Below are 20,604 nucleotides of genomic sequence, written 5' to 3' on the forward strand. Positions count from 1 at the left end.
AAGTCGCCCCTTATCGCATATGTTTTGTGTGTGTGTATTTTTGCCCATGTATTCTTCTCACCTGAGACCCTCGTGGTTTATTTGGTCTGGCGCTTTTTGCACTCCTTATGTACACCCTCTTTCATCATTTCTCTCCTCCTTTCCGGGTGATGCTGGCGCTCCTGCTAGCTGCTCAGCACGAGCGAGTGTATGTGTGCCACGAGAAAGGGTAAGGGGGGCACTCAGCAGAACGGATCGAGTCGCCGAAAGAGGGAGGCGATGATGATGGCCCCAGCACAAGTTGATCAGGTGAGCTGCTGAGGGGAGCAGAGATGGGGTACTTGCTTCTTGGGCTCATGTAGCGCATGCGCCTCGGCCCCACCCCACCGCCTCTGCCCTAGCGCAGGACCCTGAGCGCGGCCCACATGGTTGGATGCATGCGGGACTGCTCGGGGTCGCATGGCGCTGATCGCGGTGCACGCATAGCTGTTTTGTTCTCCTCTGGATCCAACGGATGCGCTTCTGATCATGTTGTCGCTGCTGGGTCTTCGAATACTGCGTGGTTTTGTGGACCTTCACGTGGAGCGTTGAGTGAGGCACTTCTAGTGGTGAAACGCAGGCATACGATCCACCCAGACACAAAAGAGGATGAGAACACAATGATTGGGTATTTTTACGACTCACATCGGCGTAACAGACGGGACAGGAATCACGTTTCCTTCCTCTCTTTTTGTTTTTGATTTAGGCCATTTCTTTCTTGCTGCTCGCTCTCTCTTGAGAGGCATGAGTGCTCTGTTGCTTGCTGCGCTTGAATCTTCGACACGGCGGGGGAGGAGGAGGAGTGATGGAGTCTCCTTTTACAGCACTTCTACCCTCACCTTTTTTTTCGGGATCTCCTTGTTTCTTTTGCATCACCTCTCCTTCCATCACACATCTGCACATCTTACATACATATACACATGCATACTGCCATTACACCGCCTCAAGGCGGATGCCTCCCTTCGGCCAAGTGAGTACAGCTTTGCTGTTGTTTTATTCGACGCGTGTATGAAAGGCGGCGGTGCATCGCTTCTGCATTTCCTTTGCGCTCTTTTCTTTTTGAAAAACATTCGCCTTTTTTTGCTTGGTCTTCAAGTTGCTTCGCAACTTTTCCATTTTTCTTTTAGCTTTCGTTGTGTCTCCTCCTTTGCTGGTGCATGGCGGGGATGTATACATATTCGTGCGATGATGTTGCTATACACACATATATATATATATGTGATGAGCTGGTGCTGGTGTCCTCTCTTGTACGCAGTCATGGGTGCATGCCAGAGGTTGCGGAGTAGTGAAGACGTGAGGGGGTGGCTGCGGTCCTCCCTCTCAGTCATTTCGTAGATCTTCTGCTTCCCCCCTTTGTTACCCGGCTGTGTCTGTTGGTTGTTGGTGAGTGTGTGGGTGACGTGCAGGGTTGCTTCCCTTTCTATTGTGCGTGTTTTTTTCCCCTCTCTCTTTCTCTCTTTGTTACTTCATCGTGAAGCGGATGTCTTTCTTCAATGGCTTATTCTTTGCCCTCTCCCCCCTTCCTTCCACCTTCTGGAGATATGATGCGCATGGGTGACCTTCTCCGATTCTATTTGAATAAAAAAATACCTCTGCCATTCCTTTTTCCATGTTCGTGTGCCTTGAGAGTCCTCTTCATACTTGCCTATGTGACCCCCTTTCCTTTCTTTTCTCCTCTTCATTCATCCCTCCCTTTTTCTCCTGCCTGGGCCAGTGTCGGTGCCTGTATACGCGTTGGTGTCTGTGTGCGCGCCTTCCATTGTCATCGCCTTCTTTTTACAGCCCCCCTCTTGCTGATCAGGTATTGCGCCTCGGTTTGCCACGCAGACAGCGTGGCCACCTCGATATATTATTCTCATTCCTTCCCCGCGCGCTTCTGCGCTCCCTCACGACGGCGGAAACCTTTGGTGGATGCTGTGCGATGCCCTGCTCCCCTCTCCACCCCCCTCGTCCCTCCTCTCTGTGCCTGTGCGTCTGTGGAAGGGACACCGTGGAGCCCGTGCCCTTGCTCATTGCCGCGCTGCGTCTGGCGGTGACGGGTCCGGTGAAGACGGCGTAGGGTGGTCAGAGCGCCTTCGCGGCTACCGACGGTGGCGGCCAGGTCGCGGACGGCGCTGCGTCGCAGCGCGGCTCGAAAGCATCGCGCCCGGCTGTCGCGCCGCCAGCTGACGGGGAGCGCCTGCGACGCCCTGAAGGGGACGCGCGCCACGTGGCGACCGACGCCACGCGATCGGCTCTGGAGAGGGTCCCTTGGGGGCGCGCGGCGGGTAGAGTGCCGGAGGCGAAGGGCGGGCTCAGATGACGAGGTGCGCGGCATTGCTGTAGCGCGTGACGAATGCTGCTTCGCGCTGGGCAATCAGAGCCCTGTAGCCGGGCTGGGTGGTTGTGCACTTTCCTCTCGCATGGCAGAGAAGGAGCGCGATGAGAAGGCATTAGGGGCCCCTCTGCGGGGCTTTGCATGTGTGAGCTTACCGTGTCTGCTCGTTGTCGACTCTCCTTCTTGCTTGCCTGCTCACTCGTGCGCTGTCTCGTGCGTGTTCGTAAGTGATGAAGCTTTGCCCGTCTCACTTTTCTTCGCTCATTTTTTTGTGTTGATGAAAAAGAGCACTTGGCAGAAGAGACGAGACGACGCCGAATGCCGTGTGTGCAAGGAAAAGTAATGGCTGCCCGCTCCAGATGACGACACGGCACAGTGGGCGCTCCCTTCCTCTCTCTGTTCTCTATGCTTCTGTAAAATCTTTCGCGCGCTTGATAAGAGTACGTGCTGGTCGTCTCTTTACCTATTTGCTTCGGTTGCGAGTCCATATTGTGCGTGTGGGTAATGAGCTCGAAATGAATCCTCGACATTGTGCGTACCTGCGGAGCCGAATTTGGGGGTGGCGCAGGTGGGTCAATGTGAAGTTCAACAGCGTAGAGGTGTTCGCCATCCTGCTCTCTGTTACTCAGCCACGAAGATGTGCATCTGTGGCTCGTACAGCCTGCCTTGAAGGGCACACCGTCCTCCTTCAGGCGCCTTTAGGGTTGCTGTCGCTGCTGTTTGTCCGCGAGGGCCTCGGCAGAGCTGTAAACAGGGAAGTTACAAGGGTGGAGTCAGCATGCCAGGGGATGGGCTGGTAGGAATCGATGTTACCATGCCTCCTGCATTGTTTCTCCTCTCTCTTTTTCTTTGACTTGCCCATCTTGCCGGAGTGGCATTGCCCTCTCTCGCCCTTTTCACATTCCGTTATCGCGCCTCCTCCATCTCTACCTTCAACCTCCCCCTCCCCCTTTTCTACTCTGTCACGCTCACACAAACAGTTCGCGGTGCTTATGATCAGAACGTGCATGACGCTGACGGTGGCGAGGACTTGCATGTGTCTCACTACCCATTCTGTCTGTGACGGAGGGTGGCCCCACCTCTAGCAGTTCTCGAACTCGTGCCTCCTCTTCTCCTTGCTCATTTCTTTCTCCTTCTCGTGTGATCGTAGAGAGGTCGCTCTCCTGCGTTGCCTGTTTGGGGCTGGGAAGGTGCCATGCCGACTGCAGGAGTCGATGCAGACGGCAGGGAGGTAAGGGTGCATCTCCCACCTGGAGTCTATCGTGCCGCTTACTCGGCGACACCGTCAGAGGCGGGCACCGCCGGGCCTCAGACTTTCACTGGGGCGATGCCACCGAACGGGCCTGTGCCGACCGTCGTGGACACGCGGCGTCGCTTTCATCAGCTCAGAGACCTCCGGCGTGAACTCAGTGGCCGCCCCCAACCAAGCACGGAGGCCGCCGCCGCCGCAGCAGCAGCAGCAGCCGCAGGGGAACCGGCAGTAGGCGCTTCGTCTGCGCCCCCATCTCCCCAGACGAAAGAGGCCTTCCTTCAATCGTCGTCTCTAACGCGCATCCCATTGGCTGTCTCGTTGGGACTTCCGCTTGATAGACTCGCGGCGGATGACCCTGCCACGCCTTGTGTCTTGCGGACCGCCGCGGCGGAGCGTGCGCTACGCCTGCAGCAGGCTGAGAACGACGAGCTGAAGCGGGTGATTGTGACGCAGCGACAGGAGGCGGCACGAATGCAGTGTCTGATTGACCGCCTGTCTTCCGAGCTCAGTGAAGCGAATCAGACGGTTCTGCGGCAGACGGCCACCATGAAGTCGTTGGCGGCCGAAATGGAGAGGCTTGACGCGTATCACTTGATTAAAGAAAAGCGTAGCAGCCAAACACCCCCCTCGGCGACGGCGACCGCAACCGCACCCTCGGATGCGTCGTCCTCGCCCTCCTTGTTGACCCATCAGCGGCAAACCATGGAGCTCGCGCTTCAGATCGAGCAGCTGACAAGAGAGAAGGCAGAGCTGCAGCGGCGAGTGAGTCAGCTTACATCACGCCAAGGTGACAAAACGGGCAAGACGCCTATAATAGAAGCCATCGACAAGGACGATGATTCATCAGGCGAGGTGACGAGGGCTGACAGCTGGGTGCCATCTGCACGCACTGAATTGCAGAGGCTGGTGCAGGCGCTTGCTGCCCAATTTCGGGCTGGCGCGTCGCCGCCTGCGAGTGTTGGTCCCAGCTTCGCCCCTCTCTATGAGGTGGAGTTGAGCTGCCTGACATGCTTCGTCCCGCTCAGCACACCACCCAACGCCGTTGTGGCGGTGTCGGCTCCGGCGAAGGCCGGCTCTATTGTCTGCGCCTACGGCCCATACAATATGCAAGAGATCCTTTTACGCGCTCAGTGCCTTGAAGAGAAGTTGGGCTCGGGGATGCGATGCCGTCGCGTGGATGAGAAAGTACCTGTAGAGGGCCCCACATGTTGCGTGTTTTACGCGATGCGGGACACATGCGGTGCTGTGAGGCTCTGCTTGTACGAAAGCGTGACCGATGCCAAGACGAAAGGAGGTAGAGCATGCAGCGGGGAGGTACCGGTGCTTGCTGCTGCGACGGCAACGGTTGCCGTGCAAACCTTGATCGCCTCCGCCCTCGCCAGCAGACGCGAGCTGGAGCTGATGCCAGCCACCCTCAGTGCGCATACGGTCCATCTCGCCACTGAAAAAGGCACGCTGCACGGCGCAGTCACTTTCCGTGTGCGCGTGACAGAAATGCATGGCCGACGCTACTGCGACTGCGGGGGCGCCACAAGTCGCATCCACAGTGATGCGGAATATCGTCGACGCACATCACCGTTCTCCTCAGCTCTACGTGCAGGGTCTGGTGCTACTAGAGTTGGCGAGAGAAGTTTGACCCCGCTCGGATGTGTTGATGCTGGCCGAGCGGGAGGCGAGAGCGTCGCCGAACAATCGCGTCGTGGGCTTATGCTATCCCCCTCTCGCTACGACGATGCCACACCCATCGCAGAGCAGCACTTCTGTTTGACCTTGCCGCTCGTATCCTTGACGACCCCGTCCGCTACCCGTCACGACCCCGTCTCGCACGATTCCTTGGGAAACCTGATGGACGTACCGCAGCAGGTTGAGCGGGAAACGCTGTTGCTGACGGCACTTTCCACTCAAGTGGAGGAGGCCAAGAAGACAGGCGCTAACGCAGCGGCAACGCGATGTAGTAGTGCATCCAGCAAGAGCGCGACGTCTTCCAGAGACAAGGCGTCACGTGACAAAAATGACTTCACGTCAGCGGTGCCGAAAGCAACTCCACTGGAATCCTCGGGTGACACAGTACTCCCTCAGTCACTGCGCGCCGGCGCCTCATCACTTCCCCCTTCACCGGTAGCTGCTCTCCCTGCTTCCGGCGCGCCCAGTCATTTTTCGCCACCGCCACCGCCTATCGCCCCTGTACCTGCTCCACCACTTTCGCTGATGCCCACCGCAGCGCCCTCTGTTCCAGACGCAGTTACAATCCGCATACATATCAAAGAGGTGCGCTATACGCGCGAGGACTGCGGCGAAGACGTTGTGGAAGATCTGCTTGAGCATCGCTGTCTGCGAGTGGTCGTCCGCATTGATGGCGAGCTTGTCTTTGCCGCGCCTACGCGACCTAACGAGTCGCATGCGGTATGGAGTGCTGAGGAGGGCACGTTCACGATCACGCTCACGACTGGGCAGGAGGTGCGCTTCGAAATCGGTGACGACGACGCGGCGCGCTGCGAAGGTGTTCTGCTGGCGTCGGAGATTCTAAATTCCAGTGGGGAGAGGGATGTGACCCTAGTGTCGGTTGGTGGCGGTAGACCGTGTGGACGAGTCTCAGTGGCCTTGGAAGGACCGGCGTAGGTGTGACACACGGCGCTTGCCGAGATTTGTGCATCGATCAGGCACCTTTTGGGGCGATCGTTGGCGTGCAACCACATGAACAGAGGAAAGTCTTGCGAGCTAAGCAACGTGGTTGTGCCGCGAGGTGGCGTTTTTTTTTGCTGTTGCTGCGCTCCCCTCCTCCTCTCTTCCTCGACCAATGCACAGTCGCATGGCTGTGGTGCTGGCGGTCTCGCTCAATGCGAGGACGGGCATGTGAGTCGCGCGTCCCCAGAGGAGCGGCAGAGGAGGGACAGAGGCGTGCCATAGATCTGATAAGCCCACGTGGCAGCTCGAGGCGCTTCACGACAGCGGCGGAACAGCGATAGAGACTGAACTGCGATCACAATAGTGAGAACAAGACGCCAAAAAATAAACACACACGCAGAGAGCGAGAGAGAGAGAGTCAGAGACGCGCCTGAGTGACTTTTAGCACACTTCACCAGTTGACGATACGTGGTGTGCGTGCTTGTACGCGTGTGTGGCGTTGGTTGCGCTTTGTGAGGCGGCTCTAGCCCCTCCCCGTCTCTAGCATGTGCACCCACGCTTTGAACTGCACCGAATGAGAAGAGTACGTTGAGCTGCAAGAGAGCACAACGTGCACCTGCGGCATGACGTCCTGCGCCCGGTGGGGCACCTTCATGTTCCACAGCATCTTTCTCCACAATCCCCCTTCTCTCCGCTCCGTTCTTGCGTACCTCACGCTCTCTGGCGTCCGCCTCCACGGTGACACTGGGGAGGGACGAGGAAGCTCGTACAGGAGCACCTAATTACTGCGGCCCTTGCCGCTTTTCTTTCCTCGCCTAGAGCCAGTCGGCTAGCTCTTTTTTTTCTTTCACCTTTGAAGCGGGAAGGGTGCGGCGCTCGCAAGCCCTTTCTCCTTTCCTCCTTTTGGCTACTCCGTCTTGTCCTCCTCGCCTCGTCGTGTCTCGTCACAGACACGCTATCAATTCTGCCCCTGGCCAGTAGCGGTGGGTACAAGGGGACGGCCGGTGAAGCGTGCCGAAAAGGCTGTCCTTGGGGAGCTCACGGGCTGCTCTCGAGACGCCGCTCGCTCTTCCGGAGCAGACGAGAAGGCGCTGCGGCTCTGTTATCCTTTGGTATTTGTTTCTATTGTGAGAAGAAAAAAGGTGAAACGGCGCTCTTCGATTTCCGTGGCGCAACCGTGCATTTCCGCGGTGTCACACGCTCCGCTGGTCGACGTCGCTCCTCCCCTTTTTTCCTCTCTTTCCTCTCCGTCCACTTCCCTTTAGTGCGCCTCGTGGCGTGTGTGTGTGTGTGTGTGTGTGTGTAGGTTTTTGCCAAGAAGAGGAGGGGAAACGGCTGCTCCAGTTTTATCGCCTCTGCGCTGTCTTCCCACCTTCTCCGGTGGCGTTTGCTCGACCTTCTATCCATCGTTCTTGTCACCGCACCGACGTCGCCATCATCTTTCTCTACAAGTCCTGCCCTTTCTTCCTTTGTAGCGGAAAGCGTGTGGTTCCCTCTCTTAGCCTTTTCTCTCGCCGTTCTTCTTCGGCCCTCTCGCCGCTTGTCCGCCTCCACCTTCTCTATTTTCGAGCGCGCCCTCCATGCGCCGGCGCCCTCAGCCTTTTTTCTGCCTTCCGCTTTTCTGTTTCTGTGCATTTCTTAAGGGTTGCTGTCGAATTTTTTTGTGATTTGCCTTTTTTTTCTCGCACGTCGTCTCTCCATACACGTTTTTACTCCTCGTTGCCCTCCACAGCAGCGACCGTACAACAGACACACGTGCGGTGTCGTGCGTTGGACGAACGACAATTTCGGGGAAGCGCAGCGACAGGATACGACAGTGCATTCGCCGAGCGCCGGTTCTTTTACTCCCCTCAGTTTTTTTTGTTTTCATTCGCAGAAGCACGTGCATTTGGAGAAGGGGTCGCCAAGGAAGTATATGACACGTCGTGGCGACGAGGAGAGGGACGCTGCCGTGCCGTTTGCTCGCCTGGTTTGGTGTATCGCTTGCTTGTCGCTTGTGTATCCTCCTGTGGGCTTCCCTCAAGCTCCGCGTCGATCTTAGCCAGCATACGTTCGACCTTCTCTTCGTCTGGCTTCGATTACTTGCAGCACCACCATACACTGTGGTGCTTCGCATGTTGCATTGCTACAGCACAGTAAGAGGAATAACAATACCGCTGCCAACGTCAGCGGACACCGGCCGGCCCGCGCGCGCGCTATTTTTTTTTTCCTTCAAGCACCCAACGGCGCACCTGTACAGATCAATGTCACGCCTAAAAATCAACCTCGACGCCATCGAGCGCGATGGGGGCAGCGCCACAGAGGGCTTCTGTGCCGACGGCGTCCGCATCGGCTCGCTCCTCGTGTCGTCTGAGGGGGTGCGCGATAGTCAAGGCAACTCGTACGTGCTCTCTCTGGGTGACCTTGAAGTGATTCCGGACGCGGAGGGCGGTTTTCTAGGGAAGGGCAGCAGCGGAGCTGTTCGCCGCGCAATCCACCGGCGCAGCAAGACGATCGTTGCACTGAAGGAAATCAAAGTGACGGGGCACGCACACATAAGCGAAATTCGACGAGAGTTGGAGACGCTGCACGCTGGTGACTCCGCGACGCCGTACTTGGTCACGTTCTACGGTGCGTTCGCGCACGAGGGGTCGATCTATATCGCGATGGAGGCTATGGACGGATCTCTGCACGAGCTACACAAGCCTGTTCCACCGCACGTCTTGGCGTGCGTCACGCGTCTGATGCTGAAGGGGCTCACGTACCTGCATCGTACCCGCCACCTCATTCATCGCGACCTGAAGCCGAGCAACGTCCTCTACAACAGCCGGACCGGCGACATCAAGATATCTGACTTTGGCGTGAGCTCTAACCTGGAGTGTACCAAGGCGGACGCCCATAGTTTTGTGGGCACGGTGACGTACATGAGTCCTGAGCGGCTACGCGGCGAGCATTACTCATACGGGGCCGATATTTGGTCTCTTGGACTCGTTGTCGCTGAGCTGGCCGTGGGAGTGCGCCCGTACGCGGGCTTGCGCGGCGGCAGTAGCGAGGCACGCTTCTGGGCGCTGTTGCAGCACCTCAACAGTGACGGCGCAGCTCTTGAGTTGCCGCCGGAGATGGACTCTGACTTGGCCGACTTCATCCGTTTGTGCGTCGCGAAGTCCCCCGAGAGACGGCCCACATGCACAGAGTTACTGCGTCACAGATTCATTCTGAAGCACGCAGCGGCGGCGGGCGAAGCAGTGACGGAGCAAGGCCAGACCACCACTTCGACCGCTTTCACCGACGAAGGGCCTTGCGTGTCCCTCAACCGCCCCTCGCCTGCTGCAGGCTCAGCAGCACCCGTCGCGAGCGATACTGTAGCACTGAAGGCAGCTTCATTGTCCCCTTCAGCGTCATCTCTCTTTGAGCGACACGACGGCGCAACGGATGAGGATATCGCAGATCACGAAGTCGTTGCGCGGTGGATGGACACAGTGATGCAGCAGGAGTCGTTGCGCAGGGAAAAGGGGGACCACCGTGAAGATTCTCACGGAATGCAACTTTCTGCCTCGTCAAGGCCAGCCGCCACAGATTCGGGTGGAGGAAGCAAGGCAAAGGGCATTCCTGCGCTCACAGTAGAGGGTAGAGAGACAGCGCTGCCTAGAGCGTCCCGGCGCGAGAGCAGTCGAGACCGGCACTCAAGTGGTAGCCGAAGTGCATCCACGGCACAGGACTGCACCACTAGCAGACATGTTCATGCGTGCGGAGACCTGCTGCGGACTACCACAATGGAACCCTCAGTCAACCTCGACGACGAGCTCAACAAACTCCTTTTCTGATGTATTTCACTGTTCATATGGGGAGCTTGGTCAGATCTTAACTCGCCGTCACAAGCACGAGTAGGCAGCGGAAAAAAATACTCGACTCGTTCGACAGAAGGAAGGTGCGGTCCATGAGTTCATGGTCAGATGCACACACAAGCACACACACACACACGAACACACAGCGCGTGCCAGACTGCGTATGGAAGTGCTTGAGGCATACAGGTGACTGTGAGTATGCGTGAGAAAGAGGGAGACCAAGAGCGGCTCTGTGAAGCAACTTGAGGACAGGAGGAAGCGCGCGTGTGCGCTTACAAATCACAGCTCAATGGAACACGCATGTAAAGTGTGCTGGCTGGTTCAGTGCTTTTGACTTTCCCTTCTCCCTCATGTGTGTTGTCTGATGTCGTTCGGTTATTATGGTTGGACCTTGGCGCCCTTTGAGTGTCGAAGGCCGCAGAAAAAGAAATGCATGGCGACGAGTCTGGTCATCCTTTTTTGTGTGTCGTTGTAGGACGCGCATTTTTTTTTGCATGCTCGTGCTCTTGAGGGAAGATGCCGTCTTTACCGCTCGATAGCTCGAGCGCACTCATGCTTGCTTCTTGCAGCTTTGTCCTCTCTCTCTATCTTTGTTTCCGCCTCTTCGCCGCACCTGCGCTTTTTTTTCCTGTCGGCGTGCCGTCGCGTGTGTCTGTTGCGTGACCGTGTCTCAGGCGCGCCATCGATGACCCCGCTCTCTCGGGTGGCTCTCGACTGAAGGAGAAGGAACGTACGCGAACGAGTAGACTCAGCCGCGTCACGACGACACAGCAGACCGTGACTTCGCCACGACTACCTCTGCCGCCTCCTCTTTCTCTGTGTGCGTGCGTGTGTGTGTGTGTGCCCCCCTCCCTCCCTCCCCTCTTGCGGCGGAGGCGTACAAAAGAAGGCGAGGCGCCATTCACAACAGAGGCGAAGCAAACGACCCGGAAGATGGAAGGAAATGAGCAACGACGCCAATAGAGCAGAAGGAAAAGAAACGTTGTTGCGGTGATTTTGCCGTGCTTCTCTGTCTTCGTCTTCCTGCGCCGTCTTCTCCGCGCCTTCTGCTCTCCCTTTCGCCGATCAACGTAGTTGTGATGCCTTTGTATATCTTCAGACGAGGCGGCTCCGCTCGCGCCCGCTCAGACCCCACGAACGACAACAAAAAATAACTCCCTTTCCACTTTACTTGACTCGTTGTTGGTGCCTTTTAGTTCGTACGGAAGGTGCCACGTCCGACTTGATCACTGCCGCGTCTATCGTCTCGGCTCCTCCCTCTCTCCCTCTCTTTTTCTTTTTATCGTCTCCTGTTCGCTCCTGCCGGTCTTCCCCGTTTCAAGTCTTACTTTGTGCGACTCGTCTCCATTCTCCGCTGGAATGTCTGTCCACCTCTCTCTGTCTTTTTGGGGTTTTCCTCTTTTTTCTTCTTCTCGAAGCCGCTCAACAATCTTGGTGCATGGGTATATCGGTGTGTGAACGCATGGCAAGCAGGATTCTACCTCTCCTGAGGCGGAATGCGACGTGGCGTGCGCAATGATAGGAAAGATCGCTCGCGTTGTAAGTGTTGAGACGCATCTCGCGCTGTGCGCCATTCAGCTTGCCTTTTCGTTTCCGTTTATTCTCCCCAGCTTCTTTTCTTCCTTCGCCTCTTTGATTCTGCAGGCATCTCCGCGTGTTTCCTTTTGCCGCGTGCGCCTCCCCCTCCCCTTCCCCCCCGCGTTCTCTTACTCGACCTTTTTTTTGTTACAGAGGTGGTGCGCTGTAGTTGTTGGTGTTGGTGCCGCTGTTTGCGAAATACTCCTTCACGACTTGAACGACCAAATGGAAAGAAACGCCGCTCGTCAACATCAATTTTCTCCCCTTTTCCCTCTACTCTTAAACGCGTCGCCGTTACAGCTAATCTTCACAGGCGAGGCTGCTCACGAGGCTTTCTTGATCTCTCCGGGGGTGTTTGTAATGGCGCGATTGCAGTGGCGTTTCCTGTCTAAGATTTCGTTTTCGCTCTTGTTGGCATCTTCTCCCGATCGCCTCTCCTCTTTTTTTGTTCCGAACGCCGGGTGCTCGCCCCTCTCTTTCCCTCTTTTTTTCTTCATTATTATCACTGATCCCGTCCCCCTCTCTTTCTCTCCCTTCTCGGGATCACTTCACAGTGTCGTTCGCTCCGCCGCTCGACTAAAGACACAGACACACACGCACTTTCACTCGCACGCAAAGCCCCGCAGAGGGGCCCCTAATGCCTTCTCATCGCGCTCCTTCTCTGCCATGCGAGAGGAAAGTGCACAACCACCCAGCCCGGCTACAGGGCTCTGATTGCCCAGCGCGAAGCAGCATTCGTCACGCGCTACAGCAATGCCGCGCACCTCGTCATCTGAGCCCGCCCTTCGCCTCCGGCACTCTACCCGCCGCGCGCCCCCAAGGGACCCTCTCCAGAGCCGATCGCGTGGCGTCGGTCGCCACGTGGCGCGCGTCCCCTTCAGGGCGTCGCAGGCGCTCCCCGTCAGCTGGCGGCGCGACAGCCGGGCGCGATGCTTTCGAGCCGCGCTGCGACGCAGCGCCGTCCGCGACCTGGCCGCCACCGTCGGTAGCCGCGAAGGCGCTCTGACCACCCTACGCCGTCTTCACCGGACCCGTCACCGCCAGACGCAGCGCGGCAATGAGCAAGGGCACGGGCTCCACGGTGTCCCTTCCACAGACGCACAGAGACGCAGTGATGCTTGCAGGAAGCAGCTTAGCAGAAGCCGTGTGCGGCTCTTCTCTATTGGACATAGGGTTCGCCACGCGTTTTCAAACAGAAATATCTATACACACACATATATATATATGTATATATTTACGTTGTTCTTTTTTTCTTCTTCGGAGTTCTGACATAGAGTGTGTTTTTTGTAGATGCTGACGCGCACAGGAAAAATACCGAGCTATAAACAGGAATTCATGAAGATGTCCTCCCCCTCCCACTTCCCCGGAGTGTTCAACTCTTCTCCTGAGAGTGTCCAGGTGGACTCACGCGGCGCTTGATGCTGCCCATGGCGCCTGTGTCTAGACATCATTGATCCGCTCTCTCCGCCTTTCACGCAATCTTTTCAATCAAGCAACATCCGCGCCCCCTTTAACCAAAGTAATGGTGGGACGCACGCCTGAGTGCTCGTAACCTCTTTCCCCACAGGCGTCACACACATGGACAACGAAGCTTTTCGCAGGGCGCAACAGGCATCTCGGGCCGCGTTCCTTCGAAAGGAGGCGGCTCAGCGGCAGAAGGCAGCGAATACCGTTGTCGAACAGAAACTGAGGGACATTGAGAAGGGCATCGTTCCAGCATCCGTGGTCGAGGCGGACTTCTTGCTGCACCGCTCTGCTGAAGTAAACACAGCGAGCGAGCTGTTCAATGTCGCCCGCCGGCGACAGGCACTCGTTGACGAAGACGAAGCTTTGGATCGATGGGGCGAGTTGGCAGATGAGCTTCAGCGCCCTTTGTATTCAGCGACATCCTGTACGGATGCGTTTCGGGGCGTGAAAGAGGCGAGCCATCAAGATGCACATGTGGCGTGTGCGCCAGCCTCTGCGGCAGCGGAGGACGCGGCATCACAGTCCCTCTCCTCTGCAGGCTATGTGGCGATGAATGAGGCAGAAGTGGCGGCGCGAGTGGCGAAGCGCGATTATATGCCGGAGAAAACATTCGCCGAGCTCCAAGAAGAGCGCGCGGCAGCATTGCAGAGTCAGAGGGAGCGACTACAGCAGCAACGCAGAAGTTTGCCGATTCACCTGGTGAGGGAGCCGTTGCTGCAGCTCATTCGTGACAACCGCGTGGTTATCATCGTGGGCGAGACCGGATCTGGTAAGACGACGCAGCTGCTCCAGTATCTCTACGAGGAAGGCGTTCACCTGGGCCCGAAAACACGAGAGCGACTGGTCGCCACCCGCGCAGGGGCTGCTGCTGCTGCTCCTTTCAAGGCAAAAACCGAGCCTCCCGGCGATGACGGTGGCGTGACTGTGGAAGAGGAGGAGGAGCTGCGACTCATCTGCACGCAACCTCGCCGAATCGCTGCCATTAGTGTTGCAGAGCGTGTCTCCCAAGAAGTCGGGTGCCCATGCGGCAGCATTGTTGGATACAAAGTGCGCTTTGATGACAAGACAGGCCCCCTTACCCGCATACTCTACGTGACGGATGGCATGATGCTAAAGGAGTTCACGGATGACCCCGATCTGTCCTCAGTCGGGGCCATCATGGTCGATGAGGCCCATGAGCGGTCTCTCAGCACCGATATCCTGCTCGGCCTCCTGCGCGACGTGATTCGCCGCAACCCGAATCTGAAAGTTATTGTCGCCAGCGCCACCATCAATGCCGCAAAGTTTAGCGCCTTCTTCGATAAGGCGCCGGTGTTCACAGTGAGCGGCCGCACCTACCCAGTGGACCTCTTCTACGCGGAGGAGCCAGTGGTCGACTACGTGACGGAGTCGGCCCAGACGGTGCTCGGCCTCCACCTATCCAAGCCGCTGCCTGGCGACATTTTGGTATTCTTGCCAGGCCAAGACGCCATTGAGACATGTGCCGAGACCCTTCAATCCTACGTGGACGAGGCCAAGGGTCAGCTACGGCCGCTTGTCATTCTCCCGATTTACTCGTCGATGCCGCCAAAGGAGCAGGCACGCATCTACGAGCACGCGCTGCCGGGCACGCGTAAGGTGGTCATCGCGACAAACATTGCAGAAACGTCCATCACCATTGACGGTGTCGTCTACGTGGTGGACTGCGGACTCTGCAAGCAGGATTACTATAACCCGCAAGCGATGGTGGAAGAGCTGCGGGTGGTGCCTACGTCTCAGGCAAGTGCAACGCAGCGCGCCGGGCGAGCCGGGCGGACGCGGCCAGGTGAGTGCTATCGCCTCTTCACAGCCTACACGTTCCACAACGAGCTGCCGCCAGAGACGATACCGGAGATCTTGCGGTGCTCGATGAGTGCGATGGTGCTGCAGCTAAAGGCCCTCGGCATACACAACTTACTCCAGTTTGACTTCCTGGATGCGCCGTCGACCGCGTCGCTGGAGCGCGCCTTAGACCACCTTTTCCTCCTTGGCGCTATGAAGGCGGACGGCCGGCTGACGGTCACGGGGCGGCGCATGGCCGAGTTTCCGCTGGAGCCATCACTGAGCAAGTGCTTGATTCGGGCGTGCGCACTCGGTTGCGGGCGGCACATGGCCATGGCAGCCGCCATGATCACGCTTGACTCCATCTTCATTAATACCCGTGATGTCAAGGAGCGGCAGCATATCAAGAGCGCCAAGGAACACCTCTTCGGCTTCGGCAACGGCGATGTGACGGGCTACATCAGGCTCATGGAGGAGTGGCTGCGGGCGGGACCACGCGCCGGCGAATTTTGCCGCTCCAACTGCATCAACGCACGATCGATGCTGCGCGCACGAGATGTACTGGACCAGATTTTGAGAACGTACGACCGAATCGGCCTCGATGTGGAGCGGGTGCCACTGAAGAGCAGTAGTGCCGATAAGGACCTCGACCTCGACCTCGACGACGCGCTCGATACGGCGCTGAACGCAGCGGTGCAACTGATCGACGTGGAGGCGATTACGAAGGCACTTCTGTCGGGGTTCTTCTTTAATGTGGCAAGACTAGAGGCGGACAAGTGCTCGTACACGATCGTTCGCCCCATGGAAACGGGCGTGCCAGCGGCGGCGAGGCGTCACGAGAGCACGACCGCGGCAGATGCCTCTATCGCAGAGATCCACCCTACCAGTTTTCTGTTTGGTGCTGGACGCAAGTCTACCGCGAACCGCATCACATCGAGCACCACCGGAGCGGAGGCGGGTGTCCCCCCTGTACTGCGAGAGAGGCCTGGTCTCGTTGTGTTTTTGCAGCTGCGCCGCACAACAAAGCGGTTCATGACGCACGTGACCGCCATCGCGTCTGCGGAGTGGGTGCTGCAGAGCGCCCCCGTGAACTACTTCCAGCCCGAAGAGCTCGAGACAGGCCTGCGCAAACGTCAGCGAGGGTGACGCTCCGCTGCACGTCATCTCGCAACAAAAGTAAAAGAGCAAGGGGCAATGGAAGGGCGCAGAGAGTGCCGCGCAGTATGAAGACGGAGAGAGCTGAAGACAGCAACGCTGCCCTCACTGCATGCATTGGAGACTGCGCGTCACGGAGAACGCCGCAGCTACCCTTTTTCCCGTACCTTCCAAGACCGCCGCAGTCGTTTTTTCGCCCCCCCTCCTCTTCCTCCCCTCGCCGGCTCCTCGTTCCCTGAATCGTCCTGTATACTATAATGAAAGAAAGAGGAACCAGCTAGAGAGCACAACAGCATGCGGCAGCAGCCATCACCCCTTTCCCGAGCAACAAAGCGCGTCGAGGGGGCTGATGTTTCTTTTTGGGAATAAGCAGGCTCTCTTCGCGTTAGACTCAGAGCATGGGTCGCGAATCGGCGGTCCGATTTGTGTGCTCGCTCACGACTTGTCGGCTACCATCCTGCCTCTTTCTTTCTCTTTCTCTCTCACGACCCCTCCGCTTTTTTTCCGCTTCACCTCCGCGACCATCTTTCAGTCGTCCAACGCCTTCCCGACCCCCATCGGTTTTCGGGCGGGTCGGTGCACGTGCGTCTCCGTCGTTCTGTTTTTTTCCCCCGCTAACCCCTCTTCTCCGCTCTCGCTCATATGTGATGACTTTCTCTTCCTCTTTTCCCTCAAGGCTACGCTCTTTGCATGTGCCGCGAGCTCTGGGTCGAGCATGCTGCGGCGCACGTTAGGTCGGCGCATGATGCAGCTGCATGCGCAGCCCACCCCAAACCCCCTGTGCCGCTCTTTTTCCATCCCAGCAGACGGCTTCGAGAGCTTTGTGCCGGAAGGGCAGTCGTGCGAGGTGGCGCACCGTGGCCTTGCTTGGGTGCACCCGCTTTCCCAAGGACTGTTTGAGCAGTACCCGCAGGAGGTGATGAGCGTCTTCGTTGCGCCTCGACAGGTGTCCATCTCGCTCTACCCAAATGTGGATTGGTCGACAGTTGAGTGGAGCATCAGCAGCTTCCTCGGACACTACCTCGTCTTTCACAATGCGTGCATCTCTCCAGCGAAAGAGTACACCTTCATCGCGGACGACCTAGAGATGAAGGACGGTGACTCTGAGGTACTGCAATGCATCAAGGAACTGCTGCGAGAACAGGTGCGCCCGATGGTGCAGCGCGACGGCGGCGACGTGAAACTGCTGCATTTCAACGAGAAGACTGGGGTCGTGTCACTGGCGATGCTCGGTGCCTGCAGAACGTGTCCATCCTCACACTTGACCTTGAAGGATGGCATCGAGCGCGTCATGAAGCACTTTCTGCCGGAGGTAACGGAGGTGGTCGAGGCCAGGGATCACCAGTTCTATGCGGACTACGGGCTACTTTTCGATTCCGAGAAGGCGTTATACAAGGAGGCTGCACGGCTAGATCGGGAGCGTCAAGCGCACATGCGTCACAAACTGACACCCACGATCCTCTCTTACGACTCTCTCAACGAGCCGGATGGCGATTGAGTGCTGCAGAGGTGCGCGTGTGCACGCTCGTGCGTGGGTGTAGGTGCTTGTGCAGGAAGAGCGTCTTCACCTGGCGTGACTGAGGACTCGTCCCGCGCGTAAGCTTTTTTTTTCGTCGACCCGCTCTCTTTTTCTCACTCCTCTTTTTCGCTTGAGCGCCTCAGCGAAAAGGGGTGGAGCGCTGCTGTCTCGGCTCTTCCTGGTGTAAAGGTGAAAGGGGAGAGGAGGGGGAGGACGACGCATCTGCCACTGACTTTTCCACCTCGTGCTTCACGTTTTTTTGCGCACCATCGAATCGGACCGTCAAGTGAACCGTGAAGCCCAAAAGAGAACCGCAGAAGAGTCAAGAGCGCACCTTCCCAGCTCATAACGGTACAAATTTCTCTCGCTCTGTCTCTCTCTCTTGGTGCGTGCGATTTTTGGAAGGGCGTTGTCGCACCATCAAGGTACACATAGAGAGGCGCACGCACGTTGAGGTCACGTCGACGGAGATGCAACCTTGCCTTGCAGTTTGTTGATGTCGCTCCTCACTTCTTCGTTTGGAATGGTGATGACTGCGCGTACCTCCCCCACTTCCCGCTGCCCCGCTGCCACCGCCGCTTCAGCGCGGGCATGATCCTCGAGTCCGTAAGGCTCTTTTGAGCCCTCTTCACTCTATTGTCGCGTATGCGTATTACTGCGGCCCCATATAGCTCGCTATAACAGCTTCTCTCTCTCTTGCTCTCTCTGTGCGGTCCGGTGGAGTCTTCCTTCAAAGCAGCAACAACGAAGGCGTACGAGCAGCTTGAGGGGCGCTCAGGTTTCCGTTTCTTCACGGTTCATGGGCCGTCTCTTTACCTGCACTCTTGACATTCCCTTCATCGCTCGCACACGTGTCGCCCATTGACCTCCGCCTTCTTTCTTTTTGTTTTCGGCGCCTTCCAAGCAGAGCTACGTGTGCAGTGTGGGTGCGTGCTTGCCACTCGCAGTTTCTCTAGGTTCACTAGGTAAGTGTAGGTCCTCGACCTTTCTCGCTGTCTCGCTCTTGGGTAGACTACCTGCATCCTCCGGGGCCGCTCCTCAATCCTATCGTCGTCGGCGACTCTTTACTCCATTCCAGCGATCCGAAGGAGCAGCTGCCCTTACCATGACGCTACGCACCCGATTCGAGAGCTCCGATGACATTGGTGTCTTCTCTCGCCTCACCAATGCGTACTGCCTCGTGGCTGCGGGCGCGTCGCAGAACTTCTACTCCGCATTTGAACAGGAGCTGGCCAACCACATCCCTGTCATCTATACCTCCATCGGCGATGCCCGCGTGATTGGCCGCCTCACTATCGGTAACCGACACGGGCTCATCGTGCCCTCCATTGCGACAGACCAAGAGCTGCAGCACCTCCGCAACTCGCTACCTGACTCGGTGAAGGTGCAGCGCGTGGAAGAGCGGCTCTCCGCACTCGGCAATTGTGTGGTTTGTAACGACCACGTGGCGCTTATCCACACCGATCTGAGCCGTGAAACGGAGGAAGTCATCCGCGACACACTGCGGGTGCAGACGTTTCGGACCTCCATCGCCGAGAACGCACTAGTCGGCAGCTACGCCGTAGCTACAAATAAGGGATGCATGGTGCACCCCAAGACTCCGGCGCAGGACATGGACGAAATTTCCTCTCTGTTGCAGGTTCCCGTGGTGGCGGGTACCATCAACCGCGGCAATGCCGCCATTGGCTCTGGGCTTGTAGTAAACGATTGGGCAGCCTTTTGCGGTCTCAACACAACGGCAACAGAAATTACGGTCGTGGAGCGCATCTTTCAGTTGCGCCGCGAGGCCATGGGTAGTGACGAAGGCAACCTCCTTCAGAGTGTTCGCGAGACCCTGGTGGATGAACTGGCGTAAACAAAAGAGAAAGGAACAATCGCGAGGGACGGTGAAGGTGCGCGAGGCGAAAACATCACGCGCCGCGAGTGCACGGGAAACCGCTGTGCATCCCACATACGATTCAGTGGAGGTGGTGGTTTTGACGAAGCGAAACCTGTAGCATCGTCTGCTGGCCATTCCGCTCCGATGCTGGCGCCGTCTCGCCTTCTTCCGCTCACACACGCATCCGTGTCTTTTGCAGGTTGTGCTTCGCTCCTTCTCGACGCACTCCTGTAGTGTAGGGACGTTTTTGTGCGTGTGTGCTTGTGCTTGTATCCCCTGCGCCGCGATGCTGTTTGTTCCAGTCTCGCACCCTCTCCATTGTGCTCGTGTGCCTGAGGAGGGCGTAGAGCCTTACTTCCCCTCTTCACGGCGCCCCACTCAAGCGGTCGCTCTCGCTCGCTTCCTTCAGGTTTCGATCAGGAAGCACCCCGTCATCTTTGGGGACTACGGCTCGCCCGCGTGTGCTCTTCTGATGTGAGGTGCGATCCAAGAAGGCATCTGGGGCAGGGAGGGGCTGTGTGGTGCCCCCGCTGGTGGTCTTTGCGCCGGTTTCTTTTTTGTTTGATCCTTTGCCGCTGCGCCTCCCCAGACGCCGCGAGCTTTCCGGCTCGATGGACGCCACCGCCGGCCGCTACCATGCTCACACTTCATCCGGAAACCCTTCCGAAAGGGACGCCTTCGCCGGCCGCGTTGGTGACGGCTCCCTCCCCCTTTTTTCTGCGGGTGGGGGAGGAGAGTGCGCACGTCGCGCCTGTGGGCGTAGCTGGTAACGCCTCGAACACCACCCTAACCCCACTTTGGGAGTGACGTTCGAGAAGAAGCATTCCTTTACTACGCCGGCGCGCGCACAAGCCGAGCCAGTTTGGTATTGTTTTTCTTTTCCCTTCTTTGATTTGTGTCTCCTCGCGAGTCCCATTAAGTAAAAATAACGCCTCGCTAACTCACCTAACAGCTCACCCCTGCCCTACCCTCTCTGGAGGAAACGAAAGAGGAGCGATTCTGTGCGCATATGCGCGATCCATTTTTGTTCGTGAAGCGGTCGTCTCCGTGCCTCACGCGGGCACCTTTACTTTTTCACGCCCTGTGGCACGCACCCCGCGTGGTGCGTACGGGCTGTGGTGCACCCAACACCTCAGATCCCTCTCCCTTCTTCGTGTCGAAGACGTCAGG

At 57.6% G+C, this 20,604-nt stretch overlaps 5 protein-coding genes across 5 annotated transcripts; all 5 read left to right on the forward strand.

Moving 5' to 3' along the window:
• Nucleotides 1–3,530: 3,530 nt before the first annotated feature.
• LSCM1_00087 (uncharacterized protein) lies at nucleotides 3,531–6,206 on the forward strand (the record flags this gene model as incomplete). Its single annotated transcript, XM_067317746.1, has 1 exon — nucleotides 3,531–6,206. One exon carries the CDS (start codon nucleotides 3,531–3,533, stop codon nucleotides 6,204–6,206), a length of 2,676 nt encoding a protein of 891 aa, XP_067173851.1.
• Nucleotides 6,207–8,455: 2,249 nt separating this feature from the next.
• On the forward strand, nucleotides 8,456–10,015 carry LSCM1_00088 (uncharacterized protein; the record flags this gene model as incomplete). Its single annotated transcript, XM_067317747.1, has 1 exon — nucleotides 8,456–10,015. The coding sequence occupies one exon, from the start codon at nucleotides 8,456–8,458 to the stop codon at nucleotides 10,013–10,015; it is 1,560 nt and encodes a 519-aa protein (XP_067173852.1).
• Nucleotides 10,016–13,192: 3,177 nt separating this feature from the next.
• Nucleotides 13,193–16,027, forward strand: LSCM1_00089 (uncharacterized protein; the record flags this gene model as incomplete). Its single annotated transcript, XM_067317748.1, has 1 exon — nucleotides 13,193–16,027. One exon carries the CDS (start codon nucleotides 13,193–13,195, stop codon nucleotides 16,025–16,027), a length of 2,835 nt encoding a protein of 944 aa, XP_067173853.1.
• Nucleotides 16,028–16,385: 358 nt separating this feature from the next.
• LSCM1_00090 (uncharacterized protein) lies at nucleotides 16,386–17,534 on the forward strand (the record flags this gene model as incomplete). Its single annotated transcript, XM_067317749.1, has 1 exon — nucleotides 16,386–17,534. One exon carries the CDS (start codon nucleotides 16,386–16,388, stop codon nucleotides 17,532–17,534), a length of 1,149 nt encoding a protein of 382 aa, XP_067173854.1.
• Nucleotides 17,535–18,660: 1,126 nt separating this feature from the next.
• Nucleotides 18,661–19,410, forward strand: LSCM1_00091 (uncharacterized protein; the record flags this gene model as incomplete). The annotated part of the gene is made up of 1 exon (XM_067317750.1): nucleotides 18,661–19,410. The coding sequence occupies one exon, from the start codon at nucleotides 18,661–18,663 to the stop codon at nucleotides 19,408–19,410; it is 750 nt and encodes a 249-aa protein (XP_067173855.1).
• Between the last annotated feature and the right edge of the window lie 1,194 nt (nucleotides 19,411–20,604).

Source organism: Leishmania martiniquensis, chromosome 36, assembly GCF_017916325.1.
Source record: "Leishmania martiniquensis isolate LSCM1 chromosome 36, whole genome shotgun sequence".
In the NCBI taxonomy this organism is placed as follows: domain Eukaryota; phylum Euglenozoa; class Kinetoplastea; order Trypanosomatida; family Trypanosomatidae; genus Leishmania; species Leishmania martiniquensis.